The sequence below is a fragment of the Cynocephalus volans genome, chromosome 6 (genome assembly GCF_027409185.1).
Source record: "Cynocephalus volans isolate mCynVol1 chromosome 6, mCynVol1.pri, whole genome shotgun sequence".
Lineage (NCBI taxonomy): Eukaryota > Metazoa > Chordata > Mammalia > Dermoptera > Cynocephalidae > Cynocephalus > Cynocephalus volans.
The window spans coordinates 22,111,569-22,130,603 of record NC_084465.1 but is presented as its reverse complement, the minus strand read 5'-3'; the positions used below and the strand labels follow the sequence as shown (position 1 = coordinate 22,130,603).

At 48.7% G+C, this 19,035-nt stretch overlaps 1 protein-coding gene and 1 pseudogene across 1 annotated transcript; one reads left to right on the top strand and one right to left on the bottom strand.

The window, feature by feature from the left end:
- Positions 1–1,798: 1,798 nt before the first annotated feature.
- AKR1B1 (aldo-keto reductase family 1 member B) lies at positions 1,799–17,751 on the bottom strand. The gene is made up of 10 exons (XM_063099544.1): positions 17,625–17,751; positions 11,155–11,322; positions 10,361–10,477; positions 9,253–9,330; positions 8,840–8,962; positions 8,255–8,361; positions 7,844–7,925; positions 6,431–6,514; positions 4,393–4,475; positions 1,799–2,218 (listed from the first exon to the last, which is right to left on the bottom strand). Exons 1-10 carry the CDS (start codon positions 17,688–17,690, stop codon positions 2,176–2,178), a joined length of 951 nt encoding a protein of 316 aa, XP_062955614.1. The 5' UTR covers positions 17,691–17,751; the 3' UTR covers positions 1,799–2,175.
- The window catches only part of LOC134380876 (aldose reductase-related protein 2-like), a 73,966-nt pseudogene continuing 72,619 nt past the window's right edge, over positions 17,689–19,035 (top strand).

Genomic DNA, 19,035 nt, shown 5'->3' with positions numbered 1-19,035 from the left:
TTGGGGCCATCCTAGGGGCATCTGGCACTGTGGATCAGAGCCGTTCATCCTTTATACTTAAGCCCAATAACTGAGGAACACCTGGGTGTGAGTCAGACAACCCAGGAACACCTGGGCACACATGCACAGTTAACATATTTGCGTCAAATGTTTGGCAAGATTCTGAACATCCAAAGGATCCCGACCATTTGTCTTTCCTTTCCCTCCAAGGTGCCTGTGTGATTTAATAAAACTTAGTTCCATCTTTAGGTTGGTCTCATTTTCTTATTAACAACTACTCTTTGGCTGGAGCGTTTTGGTAAAACTCCAGCTGTTTCATGAATGTAATGTTGTGCCCCGGACCACACAGGGGCAAAGCTCCTCAAAGACGAGGTCAGCACTACTGTTCTATAATGTCCATTGGCTTTGCCCCCTGGAAGGTCGCTTCAATCATTATGATGAGTACACTGGGGTCTTGAGGCTGGGCTGGAACCTGCCTTGGAAGGTGTGTGGGTTTAGTTCCACAAAAGGAAGGGAGAAAGACCATCTCCACTGGCAAAGCAGCACCTGTCTCGATCCATGGGCCCTCTCATGTCCACCTGCTCCTTGGACAAAGTGTTAGTGGAACGAGGCTGGTCCTGCCCAGCCCCCAGTCCAGCCTTCCGTTCCCTCCCACCACACTTTGCAGAATCAACAATGAGCCCCACTTGCACCTGAGCCACTGAGTTACGAAAATACTTGTATCTGAGTGTTGAAATGCAGGACCAGCTGTTCTCCCTTGCCCTTTGTGACAGGTCTTGATCCTCCTCCTCCCCACTGCAAGCCAGGCTCCATCTAAAGGCCAAGTCCGAAAATACTTGTATCTGAGTGTTGAAATGCAGGACCAGCTGTTCTCCCTTGCCCTTTGTGACAGGTCTTGATCCTCCTCCTCCCCACTGCAAGCCAGGCTCCATCTAAAGGCCAAGTCCTTAGATAGAACTTGGGGGTTCCTGCTAGAAAGTGGGAGAATGGGGGTGGGGAGGAGGGGAGTTTGCACAGGCTTGCCTTTTATCCTGTCTGTGCTCCTGGGTTGACTTTCAATCGTTCTGCTATAGGAGCCTATCTTCAGCAGGGATCTTGTAACAAAGCAACCTGACTTTATGAAATGCTAGATCAACACTTGAGTATCCCGTCCCTTTCCAGATTGTCAATTTAATTCTGGATGAGGAAATGTTAATAATGAAAACAAATGACAGCATTGGGGCCTCAAGCCTTTACCTCTGTTACCCTATTTAAAGCATCCACCTTATCCAATGGGATGCTGTTTATTTCTTTTCTTCCCTCTTGCATAGACAACGGGCTTCATGAAAGCAGTTTCTCGCAGCCAGTGCTTCGCAATAAATATCTGACTTTGGCCTTGTGAGGGAGGAGGGACGACCAAGTGATCTGTGAAATCGAAAATGGTTTCACATCCTGGCTCAGCCCTGAAGCTGCAGTTCTCAACCTTGGCTGCCCCTGAGAATCACCTGGGGAGCTTGTCAACTCCTGGCGTCCTGGCAGCCCAGACCAATTCCGTCAGTCTCCAGGGGCGAGGTGCAGACACTACGAGCACTAAAAGCTCCCCAGGAGACCAGTGTGCAGCCAGGATGAAAGCCACTGCCTAAAGCTAAATGGGCAAAGTATTGAGGTGAGGGGTCTGCAACTACAAGGAAAGAAGCCACATCCTCCTTCCTGCCGCAGAGCTGACTGGCCTGCTTCATAGGTATCCAGGAACGAGGGTTGGGAATGGGATAGAAGGTGGTTTGTTGTCTCAAAAAAACCAAAACAAAATGCATCAGCATCAAGTTCACAAAATCACTTTATTTGAGGCAAAGAGAAGTCTGGCTGAAAGGATTACCGTTCCAAGCAGTCAAAACTCAACTGTTAGTGGCACTACTGTGATTCAGTAGATTTTGCTTCTCTTTGGTCAAAAAAGGGTATTCAGGTTGTACCCTCCCTAGCTGCTCAAGTGGAAGGGCAAAGAAAACTGGAAGAGACTTCTAATCTATGGATCCTGCTCTTCAGACCCAACATTAAGCTACACAAGCCCTCACTGGTCAGTCTGCAGACTGCTAACCCACTGCTGAGGGACACAGGCCATTCTACCTTTGTAAAGAAAAATGGGGCAGGAAAAACAGGTGTAGATCACCTGGCGGGGAAGAACAGGCATCAACAGCTTCAAAACTCAGCATGGAAGGGGTAATCCTTGTGGGAGGTACAGCTGTCAGGAGAAAAGAGAACACATTTGCTTTTCAAGAAAATGATTTTGACTATAACAAATTACCAACACACAGAAATGGTAAGTGTCTCATCACGGACAGAAATAGAGGCCTTGGAGGCAATAACCCAGTTCTGAATCTTTAGGTCACAGGTCTGCAGCTGGGGCAGCGGCCCACCCTCCACACTCCTCTGCCACAGGCTGTGATTAGGCAGCACATGCGTGACAGGCACTGTCCTACCTCCCCACGTGCCCAGCACTGTGCCTGGAGCATGCAAAATATGATTCCTGCTTCCCAGTAACTCAATTTGCTGGCTGGACCAGATAGCTCCTTATAGTCTTAAACAAAAGAGGGCGAAAAGAGCAAAGAGATGAGAGATGTTCCAAGTTCACGTGTGACTGAATCCAAAGGGTTTGTGGCAGCAACAGCGAGTTCTCCTAGGTCATGGAGGGAGGGGATCCATCACCTCCAGAAGCCCCTGGGGTCACTGGGAGATGATGGGAGCCCAGTGCAACAGTTGGGGATTTGATACGGTTAACACCCGAGAGGTGCGGGTGTGTCTGCCAAGGCTCATGGTCCATGCGGCAGGGCCACTGGCTTGCACTGGAACGTAAAGGCAAGAATATTGGAAAGACTGCTGGGCAGGGTGTGAAAGGCCCAGGGTGAACTCAGCGTGGAGAATATAACACGTATTCAAAGCCATTCAAAAGCTCCCCAGTCTGCCTCCATTCGCATGCCTGAGGAAAATGACTGTCAACACCAATACAGGCTCAAAATAGCAATATTTGCCAAAAAGAAAGTCGGCATGTAGTTAGAAAAAGCTTCCTAGGAGACCGGGGATGTTAGAGCCAGCCTCTTCCTCCCCACTCCAACCCACCTCCACTCAACATCAGTAGCACACAGGATTATCTGACAGCTGTCTCTAGAGCAGCACTGGAGGGTGGGAGGAGTCTAGGTGTAAAGGGACCAGTTAGAAAGCCACATGGTTGGCCAGTCCTCAGAGCTTCCACACACTCCGTCAGCAGTGGGAGGAGAAAGGGAAGACTGGTGAGCGTGACGGATTCTGAAAGGAGACCGGATGTAACTGGAGACTGACTCACTTCTCTTGCCCTTGCCCACCAGATCCAAACATAATTTCAACGACTAAAGGTTAAGTACCATTAACAAGGATTTCAGAAAGGGCCCTGGTTGGGGCTGCTAAGCTCTGTGGCCTTTTTTTGGATGTGAGGCCACTGGTGTGACAATGGCATGCTCACTGGGCATGCTCATAGGGGAATTATCGTTCAAGGTACAAACTTGGAGGACAGCTGCCTGGGTCAGTGGCTGAAGCCACCAGCATCGGCATGCAAATGCTGAACCAAGGCAGACAGGCCAGAGGCTGGAAAGAGAAAGCTAGCACCCTGTCCTGTCTTGGGGTGGTCACACTGCTTAGAAGAGGAAGTGGTAAAAGAGACAGGGCAGAAACAGGGAACACAGACAAGAGTAAGGATTGCCAGAGAGAAGTGCAGTCAGCCTCCACCACCAAATGGGAAGTTCCCTCTTGAAAGCAGAAAGTGAGTCTTAAACTATTTAGTTACTGTACTGGTAGGGAAAAGAAAAAACACCTTACTAGTCATCTCCCTCAGGTCCCAAAGTACAATTCTGAGGGAGTATAAGGAACCAGAGAATGTGCAGCTGGCCTTTAGGTGACTCTGCCTGTCAGAGGGGTTGGGTGACTTTCTCTAAGTCACATGGTGTACTAGTGTCAGAGCTGGAACTGTCTGAAGCCCCAGCACCATGGTCCCTTTTATTAGGGTTATTAAGGCAAAGAATCACATGCAAATTCTTCCAGGAAGGTGTGGCAGGGCCTCCTGGGGTCATCTGATTTCAGATGAGCTACCAAGATTTGAAAATCAAATGCCAAAATATATAGTTATTTCAGGTTAGGCTGACAACACCCCTGGGGCAGGAGGAGAAGATATTGGGAGCAGATCTCTTAGCATTTCCCCCGCAGCTTTGTGCAGTTCAGCCGATGCAGGTTTAAAGTGTTTCCTGCTGCATTTGGATGAGAAAGCAAGGTAATGTGCAAAAATAAGAGCTGCGGTCAGAGGACTTGGACATTACGGTCTGCAGGGATTATTTTGCTCTACAGCATCTGATGATCTGGGAATTGATCACCACACTGGGACTCTCTCACCTCACCAAGAAACAGACCCTCCAGTCCCTGTTATAGCTGAGTAAGGTGGTCATCTCCAGGCTGCTCAGTTCAAAGTCAAAGACCTAAAAACAAAACAAAAAAAAAAACAACCAATAAGCTCTGCAAATAAAAAATCAAAGACAGAATAATGTACATTGTGCAGGATCCAGATGAAATATCTTCCATTGCCTTGAGTGTGGAGGGGCAGTAAGACACACTGAACTTAAAGTTTATTACTTTGTAGGGAATACATGTTTTGTCTAGGTACCATACACAACAATGAGATCAGTCCTTCCCTTCCAGAACCTCCAAGTGCAATGAAACTTTTCATTTCATTTCTTTCATTTCAAAAACACTACTGCACACTTCTATTGTGATATGCACCAGTGAAGAACATCATCATGGGTAAGATGTGTCTATGCCTCTGTTTATAATGAAGCAAAGGACAGAGGTATTACAACAGCTATAATACAAGGAATAATTAATCACACACTTTATGATGGTAAACAAAGCACTCAGAGAGCCCAGAGGCATTAGGCATGAATTCCAGTTGGGGAATTGAAGGACACGGCCAAAGAGGAGATGGCATTTGAGATGGCCTAAGAAGATGAATAAGGTTTATACAGAGAGGGCAAGAAAGTATATTGAGAGGAGAGAACCGCTTGCATGAAGGCGACAGACCTCATAGAAGAACTCAGCCCGCACGGAGGCCAGCAGGCACTGGGTGACAGCCGGGAAGGGGCTGGCACATACACCCCGAGCTGAATAGGTCTGTGGTTTCAGATGATTACAGAATGTGAAGAAAGAGCCTGCTACGGACTCTTTGATTACAACTGTGGGAAAATGCACAGACACTACGCAGTGAGATGCAAAAATAAAAAAATTAAGTCAGCATTTTGAGATCAGTCATTTTAAATTGTTTCTAATATCTTAAAAAAAGGAAATATGAAACAAAAGGTTCATTTCTAGTAGGATACACCCTTCCCATAGTGGCCGCTGTGTTGCCACCTGACCTTGAAGAGTTAAGCTCTGCTCCCCTCCCTAGGGCTCACTCTCACCCCTATCTCGTATGTGACAAGTGGCATGTGTGATCACCACAGCCTCTGGCGAGTGTAACCAGGCAGGACAGGGTGAGCTGCTCACTGTGCAAACAGCTGTCCTTACCCTGTGCCACAGCCCGCAAGCGGCCATATGAGGCCAGCTGCCGAAGACCCCTGTGCCCACGGTGGTGCCACACTCTAAACCAGGTCTCAGATGAAGACAGAGCGTCGCTGGCAGAGCTGCTCTGCTCAGTGGAAGGACACTCCTGGAGCAGCCCTTCTCCCAGTGTAGCCCCTTCTCACTGGCACGAGGCAGGCGGGGGTGTGAGAGCAGGCAGGCCGAGCTGCTCTGAGTGACTGCCTAGAGGACTTTCCTGGGGCCTCAATGACAGTTTGGGCTCTTTCCAGAGCTGGTTGAGGGCTAAGTGACCCGGGAGGTCCTTTGTAGTGCAAGCGCTGATCACACAGCAACATTTCTGGACCACTCCTTAAGGCACCTGTGAAGCGTGGTGTGAGCACTGTGTGAAGCGCTCTGATGCAGAACCTTACTCATCTCACAACAGCCCTCGAAGTAGGTGTTATTTTACAGATGGGAAAACTGAGGCACTGTGCAGTTTGGTTACTTGCCCAAGGTCCTACAACAGCTGGCAACTAACAGAGCCCCATGCAAACCCAGGCAGCTTCGCTTGAGAAGTCCATTTTCTGAGGGCACACGCTCAGTGTCGCCGAGGAGCCTCGGCAAGGGTGCATGTACCACTCGGGCCCGAGGCCTGCCCCCAGCACAGGGCTTCCACAATCCCAGTCACCACCTCAAGTCTGGGTTTTGCTTACGGCAGCTTACTGAGGTGGGATCCCTGGCCTGGGAGAGGACAGGATGGCGGGCTGGAGGAGGGAGGGTCCCGCAGAAGACAAGCCAGGGATGGGATGAGAGGCCCCGTGAAGAGTCTTTCTGTCCCCTCCTCACTGAAGAAAGCCAGGGTCGACTGCAGGGATCTTACCTTAAAGTTCTCAGCAATGCGTTCCGGTGTCACAGACTTGGGGATCACCACCAAATTCCTCTGTATGGGGAAGCGGATCAGAACCTGCGAACCAGAGAGGTGCCAAGTGTGTACGAACCCCAGGCACTGCTTTCATCTCACTTAATCTCTCTCTACACACACACACACACACACACACACACACACACACACACACACACACACACACACACACACACACACACACACGAACCCCAGGCACTGCTTTCATCTCACTTAATCTCTCTACACACACACACACACACACACACACACACACACACACACACGAACCCCAGGCACTGCTTTCATCTCACTTAATCTCTCTACACACACACACACACACACACACACACACACACACACGAACCCCAGGCACTGCTTTCATCTCACTTAATCTCTCTACACACACACACACACACACACACACACACACACACACACACACACACGAACCCCAGGCACTGCTTTCATCTCACTTAATCTCTCTCTCCACACACACACACACACACACACACACACACACACACACACACACACACACACACACACACACACACACACACACACACACACACGAACCCCAGGCACTGCTTTCATCTCACTTAATCTCTCTACACACACACACACACACACACACACACACACACACACACACACGAACCCCAGGCACTGCTTTCATCTCACTTAATCTCTCTCTCCACACACACACACACACACACACACACACACACACACACACACACACACACACACACACACACACACACACACGAACCCCAGGCACTGCTTTCATCTCACTTAATCTCTCTACACACACACACACACACACACACACACACACACACACACACACACGAACCCCAGGCACTGCTTTCATCTCACTTAATCTCTCTACACACACACACACACACACACACACACACACACACACGCACACACGCACACACACGCACACATGTGCAGGTCACATCCAGCAACAGGCAGTGGTCACATTCAGGGCCAGAGCCACCGTGCAATGTGCTTTAGGGTCTCCAGGTATATTCGAGACCCAGTGAGACTCTTCACTGCCTAGGAACTCACAAACCACTGGCAAGAAAGAAAACATTTCCCGAGTGGCTGATAAGAGCTCTTGTATGTGTACAGAGATGACCTTCCACATAAATCCTCGTGGCAGCCCATAAAGGCAGCAAGGGCAGGTACAATTATCCCAAGATCACATGGCAGTCTTCTAAATTTCCATTCTGTGCCCTTTCTATTACACACTCCAGACCCCCCACCCACACTTCCAGTGAGGCCTTGATGGGCCCTGTCACCCCTCCCTCCTGGCTGATAGGGACCACCAAGAATGTAGGGAGCTCTGGAACAGTCGTGAGGGCCTGGAAATGGCTATACCTGGGCTGTGGTTTTGTTGTGCTTGGCTGCGATCTCCTTGATCCTGGGGTCCTCCAGGATGGACGGGTCCTCAGGCTTGGCCCTAGAGACAGAAAGACAGTCCAGGTCAATAACCATCATTGCTACCACTCAGGCAGCCAGTAACCCTACCCCCTAACCCTCCCATTGACCTCAGAGGGCAGCCTGCCAGTCTTCTCCAGATTCCAAGGTGGGTTACCAACCCCAACCCTTTGGAAAAAGAGTGGACATCTTGCCACCAGAAACTCCAACCCACCCAGAAAACCTAAGAGGCTCCCGGGGGGAGTCTGCAGATCAGCCCCAGGAACATTTACCTTAATATCGAACTTTTCCTTTTAATCATTCCTAATCCTCACCAAGTGACAAGAGAACATGACCCAGTGCAAAGCTCACCAGGGCCTGTCAGGAGAGCCAAGGGGACTGTAGGCAGTCACCACAATGCCTTTGGAATGGCAGTACTGGATTAACTTCTCCTGAGTTAGGTAAGGGTGACACTCAATCTGTAAATGCAAACAGGGAGGGCACAGTCAATGTGACACAGGCAAAGTTTCCCCGTGCTAAGTCCCTTCCCACCCCACACAGAAAATTATGTGTGACGCATGTCCTACTTCCCTGATAGGCTGTAATAACTTTCTCCATTTCCCAGCTAGTGGCCTCAACATTAAGAACAACAATCTTGTTACTGGTGTTCTATGGCCACAGGGGCCATCTGTCAACTGTCACAGGTGTGCAGCTCTCAACAGCCAGGAGCTGCTCATCTGTCAGACCCCAAGTCATCATGAGCCAGGCTCAAACCCTTTCTTTCCTGCAAGTTCCACTCCAAAGGTGCCTTGTCATGCTGAATCCTAACTCAGGACTCCGCCAATGCCCAGGAGCTGCCCCTGGCCACTCCCTGGGTGATGCAGACATGAAGTCGCCACCAAGATCGGAAACTAGAACAGGATGCCATGGACACGGGCTCCCCTGGTGGACATTTACCTGGTTCACTGCTGGCTTATGTTTTAAGCCAGGTTTGTTTAAGATCCTCTCGACCTGGAGATGGTTGAAGTTGGAGATGCCAATAGCTTTCACCAGCCCCTCATCCACCAGCTCTTCCATGGCCTAAAGGGAAAAGAGGGTCTGTTTGGTGCTGAAATGAACCCTATAAGGACAAGGACCAGAAGAGTCTGTGACACCAGTTTAACAGGTCCTGCCCTCACTATTCAGTGCCAGTTAGTTAGACCTTTCAGAAGCCAAGTGATGGTAAGACGACAGCCCGACTAGATTTCGGGAGACAAGAGGAGCAAAAACAGTTACAGTATAGCAAATGGGCATGTAAGAAAGGCAGAGAAGATCACTCGCAAGGAGAACAGGAAGCCAGCAATGGAGAGCAGGGTCAAGGACTGTCTTACCTCCCATGTGTCCACAATATCCGTGTCACTGGGAATCACGTTGCCAGACCCATCCAATGGGAAAAAGTCATCCCCAGCCTGTCATTAGAATCCAAAACAAATAAACAGATCAATAAAAGCCCTTCATAGACCTGCTGGGGGAAATTGTCTCTAGAAAAATTATTCTAAACTACCATAGCTGGATAAGTTTTTAGAAAATAATCAGGGCAAAGTTGTATGCCAGTAGGAAAGGAAACAGGCAGACAATCCCTGAAGTCCCTGGACACCTTTTCTATCAAATGGGTTGGAAGTGAGTGACTGTCAGTGGAGATATGGATAATACTCGGTCACGGAGATTAACCTGTTGTGGACTGTAGTATGTGGGCAGGACGAGGCCTCAGACCAGGCTTCAGCGGGCCCAAGTCCTGGCTGGATCACTGGCCCATAAAACCACCACCTTCTGAGCCTATGTGGCTCATCATACAAACAAAGAATGAAAGTCAAGTCCCTTCAGGCCCTGGTACGCCACAGTGCAGTAAGGGAGCTATAGGGTAAGACCCCCACTCTTTCAACCTGGCTGACAAAGCAGAAAACTAAGCCAGTGACTAGAAAGAGGGCAAAGGACATAATAACTCTAGAGTTCTTTTTATGCAAAGAACGAGGCTGCCAACAAGTGTTTCTCAGGCTTCCATGGGATGGGGTACGTGTGTGGAATGTAGGTAGACTCACACACATGTGGAAGATATGTGTGTGTACATGTTTGCATGTGCCTGGAGTTGGGGTCAGGGAGCTGATTGTGCTTTATGGCCGTGAGCAGTACAGACAGCAGCCACCGTTTGCTGTCACAGTTTTAAATTATACAACCACCAAATGACCAAGAGCAGTGCTCTGCAAACTCTGAAGTGTGCATATGAGTCACTGTGGTTTGGACTCAGGTGACCTGGGTGGGGCCCGAGTCTGTGCTTTTAACAAGTTCCCTGTGATGCCACTGCTGCTGGACCACGGGCCATGCCTCAAGCAGCAGGGCAGAGAGGGACCGAGAGGTAACCTGCTAACGAGAGAGGTCAAAGCACGTCACAGGTGGCACCTGAGCACCACAGGGGACTGGTCCGAGCGGCAGGTCCCATACCTTAAAGCCAGTAGGCCAGTGGATCAGATAGAGGTCCAGGTAGTCCAGCTTCAGGTCACTGAGCGTCTTCTGGCAGGCACCCTTCACCAGGCTCTTCTCATGGTACGTGCACCACAGCTGAGGCCAGCGAGAGAGCACATCTCATTGCGACTGTGCCAGGCAGCTCTGGCTGGAGCCAGACAGCTCCAAGGTGCAGCACCCACTTTCCTCTGCCTGCAAACCCCACCTCCCCGTGATGCCACACATGGTTGTGAAGGAATTTCCATCTCACATTGTGGACCCTAACTTTCCAAAGGAAGGTTGTGTGACCAGGTCAAGGCAACCTCTCCCAAGGACCAAACAGAAGGCATAAGACAGAATGGAAAGGTCAGCTAGCCAGTCTTAGGCCCTAAACATAAGTTATCAGGGCTATTTTCCTACCAGGTTAGTCTTTGCAGAACCAGCCTCACCCTCCCACCTGGTGTCCTTTGTGTACCAATAGCCTCCAGTGACCAGCAATGGACAGCCAGCCTGCCGATGGGAACCAAGTTCTGTCCTGGAGAGTAACTCTGGACAGGGAGAGCCACCCCAGCCTCAGCCTCATCAGCATGGGGCTCTAACCAATGGGTCCAGATGGAAGGACCAGCCAACACAGAGCCAGAGGTGGGTGAAATCTGGAGTCCTGCATGGCCATGTGTGACACGATTCCCCTGGAAGAACTGCCTGCCCAGCGAAAGAGTGTGGACTTGGCTCCTCAGTTAGTGCTGCCCCTGGAGAATGTGAGCCCTGCCCCAGGCTCCCCTGCAGAGGGGTACCTTGCTGACGATGAAGAGCTCCTCACGCTTCACCACCTGCTCCCTGAGCTTCTCCTGGATGGCCACCCCCACCTCCTTCTCGTTATGGTACACGTGGGCACAGTCGATGTGGCGGTACCCAACGTCAATTGCTACCTTCACAGCATCGGTCACCTTGCCTGGAGGGGACTGAAAGGGAAAGGAATGTAAGCCATGGAGTCAAAAACAAAGCAGAATGCACAGTTTACACATGGCCAAGGAAGAAGGGCAAGGGAACCACTGATCCTTGCTGAAACTCCTGTTCCTTTAGGTCCAGGGAAGGCAGGCCAGGGTACATTTCTGAAGCAGCATTCTAAACCATCAGCCCTCACACACGGTGGACCAAAATGAAATGCCACATTATTTCACCACTTAGCAGCAACATAGATCACTTTTAAAAGATGTGCCGAAGTCATCTCATTTCCTGACTTCTTTACATCTGTTGATACATAAACTGTTTGAATACATCAAGTTCTGGGGGCTCATCATGAAGTTAACATTACAGATGCTGATTCAAATGCCTGTGTGGCAGTTGTCACTGTATGAGCATCTGATTCAAGAAGTGCAGACAGGGGAGATGGCTCCTCAGAGAGATTAGCAGACAGAAATGAATTGGAAGGAGCAAGGAGGTGGAAATCACAGATGATCACATAAGGTTTGTGGTTGGCTCAGCAAAACAACTGAACGGCTGTCCATGCCCAAACCATCTGACCATCAGAGTGACCAGAACAGGTGTGGGGAGCCTGGCTGCTGCTGAGAGGGAGGACGTGACTGCACAGCATCGAGCTTCACCAGCACCCAGACAGACTGCACAGACACATACCCCATCTCCTCACTGCTCCTGCTCAGATAAGAGAGCTGAACCATGAACGGGTGCAATGGACTGTTGAATGAACAGAGCACATTCCTTTGGAGAGCTGGGGTAGAAACGAATGGAAAGGAAAACTCCCCAGGGCCATCAGCAGCTGCAGACATCTGCTGTTTTGACATCAGCTGTTGTGAACAGGCTGGGGGAAGAACATAGGCCAGCAAAATGAGCCCAGGACCAGAGCTTGGTAGCAGCTAAGCTTGCTCCCCACCATGGAGGGGCCACGGAGGCGGGTAGGATGCAAATTTCACTGTGAATTCAGAAAAGGCCTTCAGGTGATCTGGCAACTTCCCACTTCCCTGGATGAACAAGAAATTGCACCTGCAGCCTTGCCCAGCCTTCACAGTTAAAGGACCAAAGCAGAGAAGAGAATCTCAGCATACCCAGAAGAGAAGGATAACCCGGCACGCAGGGCCTAGCATGGCTGATGTGAGCAATGAGAGCAGAGCACAACCTGCCCAAGAGGGATTCAGCTGGGGTTTTGGTTCCTTGGGACCAAGAGCACAGACCAGAATAACCAAGGTTGCCAAACAACTGATAAAAACTAAGGAGAAGTCCGTGTGATGTTTTTATAGGAAGTCAAGGACAGAAACTACACAAAGGTCATAAAGAAGCTGCTGCTTCCTGCCCTTTGCTGGACAGCATGCTGATGGCTGCAGGCACATGTGCAAGGAAGCAGGCCAGAGAGAACAGAAAAAACTCACACTCTGGGATGAAAATGTACCAGAATCCACAACTGCATTTAGTATTACTTACCTCAATGCAGAACTCTTCCCTGAAAGAGACTAATTTCTCTTATCAATGATGAAGCAGCCAACTTAAGTTATGGTGAAAAAACATTCACTAAACTTGGGGGTGCTAACACATGCTCACAATATCTCCCCTATTCTGAGTCAACATAAAGAAAATGCAAACACAAGGGAGAGGTCCTGATTGAGACTTATAAGAAGATAAATCATGGTAACATACCTGCATCTGTAGAAACGCAGCATATGAAACACCCAAATTCAAATAAGTGAATTGTACAAATCCTACAGACTAAATCATGTTTTAAATTCTATCCTGCCACTAATTTGGCCTGTGACCTTAGCAAATCCCCACTGAGCATGCCCATTCCCCTCGGATCTTCTACCTCTACAAAGCTCCACACTGGGGAGCAACTCTGCAACGTTTTGGGCTAAGGGGACCCAGTGGTGGCAGTGAGAGGCCTCTGCCCCTCTCTCACTCCCCATCACCTCTACAAGACAGGCACCCTACCTCCTCATCTTACAACATTCACAGGCCAGCTAATACCAACTCAGATGATTAGTATCAGTGTCTCTCTCTCTCTGACACACAGGCATACACTACACTCCTTTTAAAACCCAATCTTCTTCCCTTTGGCTTGTAGCTCTAGCTAGTTGTTTCAAGATAATACTCCTCCTCTCTATTCCCTCTACAAGTCAAAAAGAAAATCACTTCTCCAAACAGACCTCTCTTTTTGTTGGTTTTTGAAATTTTCTCTAGTTAGCAGGTATGAGTTTTGAAATGAAAGGGGGTGGGGAGGGACAAAGGAAATTTCACTTTGGGGAAAAACCCATCTTGGGTAAGAGGTATGAGAATAGTGTGCCCATGATAACCCTGGAGCAAGGAATAGAAAACCATAACTTTTTTTTTCCCTGCGGCTGGTGGGTACAGGGATCTGAAACCTAGACCTTGGTGTTACAGCACTGCGCTCTAACCAACTGAGATAATAGGCCAGCCAGGAAACCATAACTTTTGATGTGAACTTAGACTTGATAAAGAAACAGGGTCATCAACCTCTAAAAACCTTGAAAAGTGCCATATCACACAAGAGCTGTTTCTGAAAAATACATTGTTTTCACACCTTCATATTAAATTAGCTTATCTTCAGAGAAACTCAACTCGCATTTAAGAAAAACCAGTCTTTTATTTAAATGTCATTATTCGTTTGTTTAAATACTGGTGGTACCACAATACAATTTCCTATTTTACACTGTAAGTGTAAATCATTCCAACGACATGCAAGTTAAATAGGCATTTGTGAACTAACTTCTCAAAATGTATCCCAAGTTCCAAGTAATTTATTTAGAATCTTCTGGAAGAGGAGTTGGCGAACATTTTTATAAGGGGCCAGAGAAGATATTTTAGGCTTTGTGGGACGAATGGTCTGTCTCAACTGTTCAACTCTGTGGCTGTAGTACAAAGGCAGCCACAGACAATACGTAAAGGAATGAGGTCTCAGATCTGTGTGAACCACTGCAGGGCAGCACCCTGGCAGTTTTGTATAAACAAGGCTTAACATTTACCACACTCCAGGAAGCCAACAGAATAAGCATCAGGGAAAATCCAGAGGACAATTACAGTGTGCTACCTTTCACACACTACCCACCATCAACAGAAAGTGTGCTTTTCATTGTTTCATGCAGATAAAACAATCTCCCTTGGCTAGTATGTCCACATTCATTTTACAATTTAATAATGTAAACTGCAATTTCAAATGATAAAGATTAACCGCTGAAGAATGCTTCCACTGCCTTATCACACTGACAACACAGTCAAATCTGGCTAATTTTTTATGTCAAAGCTCATAATCAGGCTTGGCACCAAACACAAACTAATAAACCTGAGATTAACTTCCTCCCATTCTACTTGAATCAATCTGTCCTGAATTCTAAGACACTTACATCTCTACTGGTTGAGATGTGGATGGACCAGGCCTGGCCCTGCATGGAGGCAGGACTTATTTAAATATCTTTGATTTTGAGTAGAGAGAAATGGAGGCCCGCAGGGAGACCAGGCAGATGCACAATAAACCAAGCTCCCGCGTTAGCTCCAGTGCCTGCAATGCCTCTACCCTCTCCCCCATCCCAAGATCCGGGGCTATCATGACTTTATCCCACTTGGGCAAAGTGGCAGGAAATCTTTCTTGGCACATTTTCTTCTACCTCATGCATCCTCAAAGGGGTTGTTATTGTTCCCCCAAGGGGCAAAAATTGGTTCTTGGAAGCACAAAAAAACCTTAGCTTATAGATTGGCTTGTGACCCTCTAAATGGCTACAGGGAAGAAACAGATGTAAAGTATTATCTGTGATATTAAAGTTTTATTGGGGAGGCAATTAGAGAAAAATATCTCAAAAGGCTCCTAAGCAAGGGGTGAGGAGCAATAATGGCAAAAAGATTGAGGAACACCGTTGTATCTCCATTCCTAGAAGCATTCCTAGCATGTGTGTGAGAGTTACAATTACCATTCACTACCAATGATTTTTCAACTACATCAAAAACACTATGAGTAACAGGACACTGGCTGGCATCAGAGGTCATCTGTGTGTTAAAGGTTTCCCAGCGATACAATGCTATGGGCTTATTTACTGTCCAATGGGGAAGGCAAACATGCCAGGAAGAAACCCTGTCTAAGCCACATGGGACATGGGGCAGAGATGGCCTCCCATCTAACTGAAACCCTCTCCTCTGAAGACAGAAGGGAATTTGAGGACCTTCAATGGAACACTAGACTAGAGACTACTAAAGCCCTGCTGAGGGTCTGAATGGCACAACACAGCCAGTGTGACCCGGAAAGACCCATGGGAACAAGAAAGTGCACCCACTTGCAAAGCCTCCTCCAGCTGTCACAAAGACAAGCAAATGCCAATATCTTTTGTGGAACACCTGTGAAGGGACATGTACACTTACACAGGGGAAAGGTATAAAGTCATTAAGAAAAAAAGGAAATCTACTCCAAGCCCTTACTTACACCTTTCCCCCTACCCACATGTCTCCATACAATTCTGTACCAATCTCACCTCCTCACCCCCAGAAATACAAGTGGGTGTTTTCACTGTGTAGCTATGTGTAAAATTATTTTACTTCTTCATATTAATTCAATACATAACTCTTGGATACCTACTATTTGCCAAGCACTGTGAGAAGTGCTAGAAGTAGTAGTGAACAAGGCAGATACTATCCTATCCTCAAAGAACTTTGTCCACAGGAATGAATGATCTAAACATACAGATTTTATGTTATTTTGAACAAATACACAGCTTGTTGGGGTGTTGAGAATGATCTTAAACTCTCTTTTATAAACTTTTACTCCTTATTTACCCTTGAGTAGAAATTTTCAAATGATGGCTCATGAAATTAATTTACAGTTACAACCATAATTTTTGGAAAACTTGAATAGATTAAAAATATCAGAATGCATCCCACATAGTAAAATATTGTTCCATGAAACTTTTGTTCCAATACGCTGCATCATGGAATAGACTTGGTACTGTCAAGAAAGCATCTTTTCACTTCCATTCCAAGAGCGTCGCCTGCAAGAGGTGGAATTTAACCTGGTATCATGATTGTAATTCAGTTGCACCCTTAAAGCTACCACTGGACTTTTTAGAGGAAACACGAATTATGTTCTCTGATCATTTTGGCCAAGAAACACTTTCCACGCGAGGCAAATCTATAACCCTTTTTCTTATTCACCTTATATTTACTTTCAACTTCAGATTTTAGGGTTGAGGTAAACACCTCTGTCCTATTTCAAACCGTCTCACAGTGCACTCAGTCCCGTTTTTTTCTTTCCTTGTCTGTGTAAAGAACCAATGCCAAAGCCCCTTCAAAGTTCCTTGAAGATAAAAACCGGGATCACAGCTGTGGAATGGAATATACAACACCCTGAAGCTAACTTATAAACAGCTTAAAAATACTGGGTTTTGCCTCAGCTCCAGTAATACCACCTCAGTTCTCTGTGTTCCTCAATTTTTAGATAATCCAGCTATCGTTTTCAAATGATCTTTTCACATACTATTTTTCATATCCTACTACGATAACTCATGTCCTATTAGCATTTTTATCAGGCTATGCATTTCTTAGGGACGCTGTAGGTGGCGTCGGGGACGGTGTCAACCCTGGCGCCCACTGCAATGGGGTGTCCAGATTGTCCTTGGAGGCACGCGGGACACCCCCGAGGCGTGCCGGGCCAAGGAGCCGGGCGCTGCGCCTGGAGACAAGGATCGGTCCCCGGCAGGCTCGCGCCACCTAATTTAATTATCTGCCGTCTGTGGGCTTAACGTGAGACTCCCGAGACAGAACGGGAACGATTAACGAGAAACCAAAGATAATGCGAAGGCGCCGCGGGTGCCTGGAGCAGAGGAGGCTGGAGCTCCCGAGGTCCGCGCCGGCCCGGAGCCGCGTGGGTCCGGAAGCCCACGGCCCTCGTTAGCGGTTCCCCCCGTCAGTGGCTTCCCAGCTGGGGCGCCCGCTCGGACCGCGAGTGCGGCCTGAGGAGCCGCCCACCGAGTGTCGCCGGGAGCGGCCTCCCGCGTGCTGCTCACAAAGCCCACCCAGACCCCAGACGCGGGACCCCCGGCCGACGCGCAGGGCCGGGCCCGGCCCCCTCCCCGTGCCCGCCTAGGCGCCCGCTCCCCGCAGGCCGGGCCGGAGCCGGGGACCAGGCACCCCGAACGGGGCTCGCGGCAGGCCCGGCGTCCGCGGCGTGGACCGCTCAGGGTCACTCCGGGACCCTCCCCGCCCCAGGCCGCGCAGAGCCCGAAGCGAGCCGCGGGGACCGGCCCCCCGGGACACCTACCTTCCAGGTGCCCAGCCCCAAGATGGGCATCTTGGCGCCATTGTAGAGCACGACGTGGTCGGCCATGGAGAACGTGCCGTACGGACCCCGGCCCCAAACCGTGCCGCGCCGGCGGCGGCGCGCACCTTTAAATAGCCGGTGCGGCCGGCGAAAGGGCGCCTGCGATTGGCGCGCGACTGTGCGGGGGAGCCTTCTGATTGGCCGGCCCGCGCCTAGGCGGCCCCCGCCGCCGGCTGCCCCGTGAGCCAGCGCGGACGCGTCTCCTCCTAGGTCCTAGCGTGGCTGGATTCGTTCCGCTCCCACTGCGAGCTCGCGTCCCAAGTGGCAGAAGAGACGTCGCCAACCGCTGAGGCCGGTTGAAAAGCGAATGCTTTAGCAAAAGCAACAGGCATCCTATGAGTAGACTGGAAGGAAGTTTCGGTTTCATTTTTTTTTTTTTTTTAAGAGCACAGAAGACTATGTCTATTGTCCAACGACCGCTATGATGCTCTTCGGAAATCTGACAAATTCTTAATCTGTGTGAATCATATTGACAGCAGGTGTAATTTAGTGCGCTTTATTTTTAGGCAAAGGTGCATGCTAGAAAAATGACTTGCAATATGTTTGCAGAACACCTCCCTGAGATTTGGGTTTGCTCATCCTGTACAAGACAGCTTTGCGCCCCATCCCAGATGCTAGCTGTGTCTGTACACAGGAGATGTGGTTCAGCAAGCCTTCCTGGAAAAGCCAGCATCTCTTGAGGTTAGGAAGCCCTGAGGAGCTCGATCCAGAACACACAGAAGACTGTGGAAAGTAAGACTCTCCATTCAGAATCAGTAAGACTGGTTGCATTGTCTTTGGAAAGTGAGACTCGACCAAAGCCTCAAGTTCCAGAACAGTGACTTAGCAAAACTCTGTAGAAGAAAAGTGGATGGGCAGAAACCCAGAGAAGAAAAAGTTAACTCTAACATTGTAGCTTTAAGTATTTCAAATTAGGAGGTATTAAGTAGTAAATTGATCAGCCCTAATTGGCAAGTAGGAAAACATTATTTTTCCAAGACAGCCAAAGAAAGTCGCTGCAAGAGCCTTGAAAACAATTTTGGTTTCTTTCCGACACCCGCTCTCCACGATGCTCTTCCTCACCCCAACCCGCTCTTTCTGCTCCATCGCCCTCCAGTCTTTCCCCTAATTATGCAAGATTGGGAACTACATCTGCAGGGTGATGACTCAGGAACTAGACCCCTCTGAACTCCATTCTGGTGATTTTCCACTTAGAGCCTTCTTAAAAAGTGCCCTCCCCCTCCCCTGGAAAAATTTACACAGAACAGACTAGCCTAGATATTTTTCCATTTGACTTTTGAAAAAACTGTTGTTAGTGGACAAATTCTGATGCTATCTGTTCCCAAATATTAGAATTTGAATTTGAGCCTAA

Excerpts from the sequence above, each read along its gene's own strand:
- AKR1B1 (XM_063099544.1), bottom strand. The coding sequence starts at position 17,690 with ATGGCCGACCACGTCGTGCTCTACAATGGCGCCAAGATGCCCATCTTG. Across the intron at positions 8,963-9,252 it reads ATATTGTGGACACATGGGAG|GCCATGGAAGAGCTGGTGGA; the intron begins GTAAGACAGTCC and ends TTTTCCCTTTAG. Across the intron at positions 6,515-7,843 it reads ACAACAAAACCACAGCCCAG|GTTCTGATCCGCTTCCCCAT; the intron begins GTATAGCCATTT and ends TCTGGTTCGCAG.